The following is a 6,947-nucleotide window of genomic DNA, read 5'->3' on the forward strand; positions in this document are numbered from 1 at the left end:
AAACAAATCTATATTTTCAAGAGATATTTATGTGAAAATGTTGAAGAAAATGTTTGATTACCATTAAAAGATTCCTTAATATCTGACAATAGGATGATCAAGTATATTAGTAATACAAACAATAATTTAGACATTATAGGAATGATTCAAGAAAGATTTACTAAAACCATCTTTGGTTCAGAAAACATTTATCTTTTGAAATAAAATCATTTCCCCTGAATGGTTTCTCTCCACTGACAATTCTCATTGTATGGCAAATGCTTGTATTTTTATTTCTAGAGGACGTTGTTGTACCCATGAACTTCTGAGACTGCCAACCAGCAGTAGATGCAGACCACTTAGAGTCCTGCATGGAGAACCCTCTCAGCCAAGGTGGTTACCTGATCGAGAAGAGCCACAGGTCCAGGCACTCAAGCATCCACAGGGAGCAACCAAGGTGTTCAAGCCACTACAGGCTCAGAACAATGCACCTAGATCTCTACAGGGGCAAGCCCAGCCATCTCAGAGACTACAAGGGGCAGCTCAGGTGTTCATGCCACTACAGGCTCAGATTAAGGCTAAAACATCTAGGCCCCTACATATGCAGATTAAAGCACCTCCACGACTACGGAGGGCAGCCTGGATGCTCATGCCACTACAGGCTCAGGTTAAGGCACCTAGGTCTCTACGTCTACATGCCCAGGTACCCAGAGACCAGAAAGATCAGGCTCAGCCCCAGGCATCAGAAAAGCCACAGGATCTGGACCGAGTCCCAGAAGAATTTCAGGGGCAAAATCAGGTACCTGAACAACAACAAGGGCAAGTTCAAGCTCCTGGACAACAGCAAGGGCAGAACCAGTTACCTGAACAGCAGCTGGAGCAGAATCAAGTACCTGAACAGCCAGAGGTACAGGAACAGGCTGCTGAGCCTACACAGGCAGAGACTGAGGCAGAGGAACTAGAGTCATTACATGTACAAGCCCAGGTGTTCTTGCCTCTACTGTCACAAAACCACCACGTGTTGTTTCCACTACATTTGGATACTCAGGTGCTTATTCCAGTAGAGGGACAAACCGAAGAGTCACCTCAGGCACAGGCCTGGGCACTAGAGCCCCCACAGGACGTTGGCTCAGTTCAAGCACTGATAGAGGGACTATCAAGAAACTTACTTCGAGCACCAAACTCACATAACTCAAAGCCACTTGGTCCACTGCAAACCCTGATGGAAAACCTGTCATCAAACATATTTTATTCTCAACCGGAACAGGCACAGAAGAAGAAAAAATCAAAGGTTTCTAGTCTAAGGCAAGCACTGGCAAAAAGATTATCACCAAAGAAGTTCCGGGCAAAGTTATCACGGAGACCGGAAGAGTTTGAGCTTTTAGATTTACAAGCCTACAGGCGAAGGCGCCAACGCAGATGGGAAGATATCTTTAATCAACACGAGGAAGAATTGAGACAAGTTGCAAGTGTAAGATATTTTGATATTTTTACTTAGTGAAATATGCAGAGAAAATATGCTAGCTCACACTTACGTTTTCCCTCTGTAAAACCAAATGTCCCAGAGAAGATTAGCTAAATAGTTTGTGCTTCAAGTAAATAATCCTGAAATTTCCAGATAATTTTCACTTGAGAAAGAAAAATTTGCTTGAATGATCCAGGTAATTGCTTAATATCCCTGTGGAAATATAGCTTAATTATTAGTTTACTACTTATTATTCCCTTAACCAATAAAGAGACATCATACGTATGCATATTTAAAATTACTAGTTGGATATTTTTTAACTTTATTTTTACTGTTGACACTATTGCACATGTCCTCATCCCCCTACCCCTTGCCCACCTACCTCCTTCCCTCTGGCCAACACCACATCATTGTCTGTGTCTATGGGTTATGCATTAGTTGGATCTTTCAAATTACTTCCAAAGTTCAAACTTTGCAATAATTATATAACTTTTATTAGCTAATATCACCCCAATAAATTCAATAAAAAATTAAAAAGCTTTTCAATAAAATGTATTAAAAATACACAGCAACAAAAACAAATTAAAAAAACAACAACTTTGGTTTCATTCCTCTAACATCTAAGTCAGTTTATTTGCTTTTTCATTCCATGGAGTGATTAACTGTACCATTTAAGTGAATTGCACTAATTGTTTGTTTAAGTCAAGCTTAAAATGAGAAGGAAAATCAGTTTCCAAAGCATTTTGTATGCAGTTATATCATTAATTAATGAAGCAGCTGCATTGAATAGGACACATTGTGAATTTGTCTCTGCACTCTTTCAAAATGTGGGACACATTATCTTAATCACTTTACCTTATTTTGGAATAGTCAAAAAATTTTGTTCTTTCAAATTTGTCTTATATAAGTGGACTAGAGGCCCAGTGCATGAAAATCGTGCACTAGGGGTGGGGGTTCCCTCAGCCCAGCCTGCACCCTCTCCAATCTGGGACCCCTCGGGGGATGTCCAACTGCCAGTTTTGGCCCGACCACTCAGTTGAACATATGCCTGACTGCCCTTAACCGTTTCTTCCTGCCAGCCTGATTGCCCCCTAATCACTCCCCTGCTGGCCTGATCAATGCCTTACTGCTCCCCTGCCAGCCCTATCACCCCCAATTGCCCTCCTCTGCTGGCCCAATCACCCCCAACTCCCCTCCCCTGCCAACCTGATCATCCCCAACTGCTCTCCCCTGCAGCCTTGTGACCACATGGGAACGGCCATCTTGTGCAAGGGTGTGAGGGTCAATTTGCATATTACCTATTTATTATATAGGATATAATTGGCCAAAGTTGATGAATTCAATGTGACAAATCTGATTTGACAATGAAGGGTTTGTGAGCTTTATAAGAAAATTAATGAGGTCAACAATATTAGGAGATCATTTGTTTTCTAATACTTCAAAGCATGTATTTATGTAAAAGAAATCATTGTGAGGTTCCTAAATTAAACCCTGGTGTCATCACCCAATTATTCTAATAATAATTAATGTAGTAGTTAAACATGAACATTGTCTGAATGTCTGGTTAAGGGAGTCTTTTGGTTTGTGCCCATTGAGCCAATTTAACAAATGTTATTTCCCTGACATATTTAACATGAAAAAAATTAGAAGTAGCAAGAGAAGAAAGACCCAAAAAGGGAAATCTAATCCCCCCAAAATGGGAGATAGGAAGAAAAAGAAACCAGATATTAAAAAGAAGATATGAGTCCAGAATGGTGATATTTGTCCTGAAATTGGGGCAATGACCAGTTAAAGACAAGTATCACATGATAACATTCATGTGTGGAATCTAAAGAACAAAATAAACTGATGAACTAAATAGATCCAGAGACATAGAAGCATGGAACAGACTGTTGAATCTCAGAGGGAAGGCAGGGGGGATGGGGGTGGGAAGAGATTAACTAATGAATTTATATGCATATATGCATAACCCATGGACACAGACGATAGTGTTGTGAAGGCCTGGGGCAAAGGGTGGAAGTGGGCTAGAAGGGGGTCAATAGGGGGTGAGGGGAAGGGGACATCTGTAATACTTTCAACACTAAAGATAAATTTAAAACAAACAAACAAAAATAAATAAAATGCTCATGACTATTCTCAATCAGCCCTGAATCTAATGGGTTTCACATTTGTGAAAACAACTTTTATGCATTCTTGAAAAACTTTTAGTATTAGTACCATGCACATATTTATTGTAATATAATGTTTTAAATATATATGGGAGAAACCCCTCTAAAAATGAAATAAAAATAATAGGTAATAGTTACTAATCTCATGACCGTATGATCTTGTACAGGCATGCCTATCTTTATGTACATTATTGATACTATAGTCAAAGTCATAGGTCTTTTGAAATACCTGAAAATGTATTAGCACTCAGAGACATATGTAAGTGTTTCAACTCACCAGAAGCAAAGAAAACACATTTTTATTACTCTATTTGAGTGTCTATGTACTCTTTTCTATGGATAATCTGTAGCATTCATTAGATTCTGAAAGAGACCCAGAGCCAAAAACTAGTATAAACTACTGGTTTAAATCAATTTTAATATTTGAAAATTATTAATTTATATTATGAATCAGGATGATGGAGTTGTTCCTATAATTTTCATGTTAACATCAATTAAAATAATTATTTTCCTTTTATTTCAAAAGGACAAAGAAGATGAATCATCAGACAATGATGAAGTATTTCATTCAATTCAGGCTGAAGCCCAAATAGAACCATTGCAGCCATACATACCAAATCCTAAAGGAAATGAGGTAAATTTCTCAATATTAGTTGCTATGACATTAATAAGTGCCTAGAACTGTGGTTCTTAAATGTTTTGGGCTCAGGATCTTTTTATACTCTTAAAAAATTGCAGACCCCCCAAAAAGTTTGTGTATGTGATTTTTGACATTCAATATTTAATGTATTATAAATTAAAACAAAAATTAAAATATTTATAATTTATTTAAAAATAAAACTAAAACAATTTTTATTGAGAAATATGTTGTTTAGGTAAAAGTATATGAATAAAAGCAGGTTTCTCACATAAAGGTAGTTTGAAAGGGAGAATTTTTATAGCTTTTTCAGATAATTGTGGATATTCTTTGATAATACACAAACACTGGAAAAGTGGAATTTAAAACCATATTAATTAAATTTTGTATATTTGGTAACATTAAAATCTATTGGTCTCTTATATACTATGAATAGATGTTCTATTCATGCAGGATTTTGTAACTTTATGTATTGTTCAGTTGGAAAATATTGTTTCACTGCTTATCTAGATCTTCCCAAATGTTTGCACATTATGTTTTATTATACAGCATCAACACACAGCACTTGTTAGTATCACCATCACTTTCATCATAAACATTATTGAGTGTTGATAAGCTGTAAAGTGCATGGTGACAGATAGGAGTTTACATTTTTAGTTTTCATTGAATGCTCAACTTTATTATTGCTAACAAATAACATTAGATGTTTTTCCTTGAGTAGACAGGTTTATTTCACTTATTTTAAATAAAATGCCAGCTACATACCCAAGTTGAATAATCATAGTTTGTCTTGCCAGTCATTCTTTTAATTAAAAATACTGCCTATAAAATTTGATTGTTCAGCTTATAACATTAATAACTGCCATGAATAAGTGCTTAGGATAGTAGTTCTTAAAGTATTTGGTCTTAGGATCTCTTTTCCTATATAATAAAGAGGTAATATTAACCCTCACACTGTCATGCCATCACAAGATGGCTGCTCCCACAGTAGAGGCAGGGTTCCTGTAACACAAAATGGCTGCACACACAGCAGAGGCAGGGTTCTCATAACAAGCAATCAGCAGGGACCTGAGGCTGCATGGCACCGGGCTGGGCCGGGGGAACCTCAGGCCATGGTCCCTGCCTGGCAGGGCTTGATGGTGGATCTCATGCCGTGCCCCCCGCCCAACAGGGTTTGACGGGGGACCTCAGGTCACACCCCCTGCCTGGTGGGGCTTGACAGGGGACCTTGAAGTGTGCCCCCTGCCCCGGCCCAGGCCTGGGGACCTCAGGCCACACCCCCCACCTGGCGGGGCTTGATGGGGGACCTCAGGCCGTGTCCCCTGCCAGGCGGGGCTTGACAGGGGAACTCAGGCCACGCCCCCCCACCCAAGTGCCAGGTCGGAGGACCTGAGGGAGCACAAGGACCCTGAGGCTGCACCCCCCACCCAGTGGGGTTTCATGGGGCACCTGAGGCTGCACCCCCTGCCCAGTGGGGCTTGACAAGGGTGGGGCCAGCTGGGTCTGGGTCATCACACAATTTCAAGGTGCGTGCAGGTGGCCAGGGACTTGACTCTGAGTCCCGTGGCACGCCCCAGACTCTGACAGAAAGAAGATTTTCATATACATTTTACTAATTTTCTTTCATCTCTGATGCTTCTATTATATAGAAAGGGCAAATAGCAATATTAAAATATTTCCTCTAATTAATCCCCTTTTAATGTGAACAAATTTCATGCACTGGGCCACTACTTTAAATATAAAATAATTTAATTTTTCTTTCTGTTTTCTTTTTTAATGAATTAATTAGGGCAATATTGCTTAATAAAATTATACATGTTTCAGGTATACAATCCCACAATACATCACCTGCATATTACATTGTGTGTTCACTACTCCAAGTTAAATCTCCTTTTATCACCATTTATCCTCCCTTTACCTCCCCTTTCTTCTACCTCCCCCACCCTTCTTTCCAGTGGTAATCACCATACTGTTGTCTGTGTCTATGAGTCTTTCATTTTTCCTTGGCTTAATACCTTCACCCTTCTCACCCAACTATACATATATTTTTCCTTGATCATCTCTGTTCTGGGATGTAGCTTATGACAAGGTCTGGTTCATCTAATTTGTGGTTTATTTTCTTACACTTTGGGGAATAATTAAGTCCTGGTGTCCAGGTTGGCTTTTCTTTTCGCAGCTATATTAATAGCTGTATAGCACATGGTATTGCTGAGGCTCAAGTTACAATTTAAATTCATGTGCAGACAAAATAGTATCATCATAGCTAACATTTCTAACAGCTACCCATCTATAAATTTCTTAATTACTAAGGATCATTAGTTGGTTGTGTGAAAACTCAAAACTTCTTGCTTACTAATAGTGACCCATAAGTTTCATTGTTGTTCTTAATCAGCACAAAGGCCCCAGATTACTATATTTATTCATTCAGAATGCTTCACAGTAGTCTACTCTTACATTTGTCATGGTCAATTATCCTTTTTAAATATGTGGGTTTTATTTTCTGATACTAAGAGTCCTCTGAAGTGAGTATCTACATTAATAAAAGAGAAAAATGGTAATTGGCGTACGACGCTACCCTTTTCATTGGCAAATCAGGGCTATATGCAAATTAACTGCCAACAAGATGGCGGTTAATTTGTATATGTAGGCACAATGCAGGGAGGCGAAAGGGAAAGCAGGAAGAAGACCCTGCCAGCTG

General features: G+C 38.9%; 1 protein-coding gene across 1 annotated transcript in view; it reads left to right on the top strand.

The window, feature by feature from the left end:
- The window catches only part of NRK (Nik related kinase), a 155,931-nt gene that overhangs the window by 107,270 nt on the left and 41,714 nt on the right, over window positions 1-6,947 (top strand). The window contains exons 13-14 of the mRNA XM_006770365.2: window positions 280-1,450; window positions 4,139-4,246. Coding sequence (XP_006770428.1) covers window positions 280-1,450; window positions 4,139-4,246 — 1,279 coding nt within the window. The remainder of the gene's footprint in view (window positions 1-279; window positions 1,451-4,138; window positions 4,247-6,947) is intronic.

This window comes from Myotis davidii, unplaced genomic scaffold, assembly GCF_000327345.1.
Source record: "Myotis davidii unplaced genomic scaffold, ASM32734v1 scaffold624, whole genome shotgun sequence".
Taxonomy (NCBI): Eukaryota; Metazoa; Chordata; class Mammalia; order Chiroptera; family Vespertilionidae; genus Myotis; species Myotis davidii.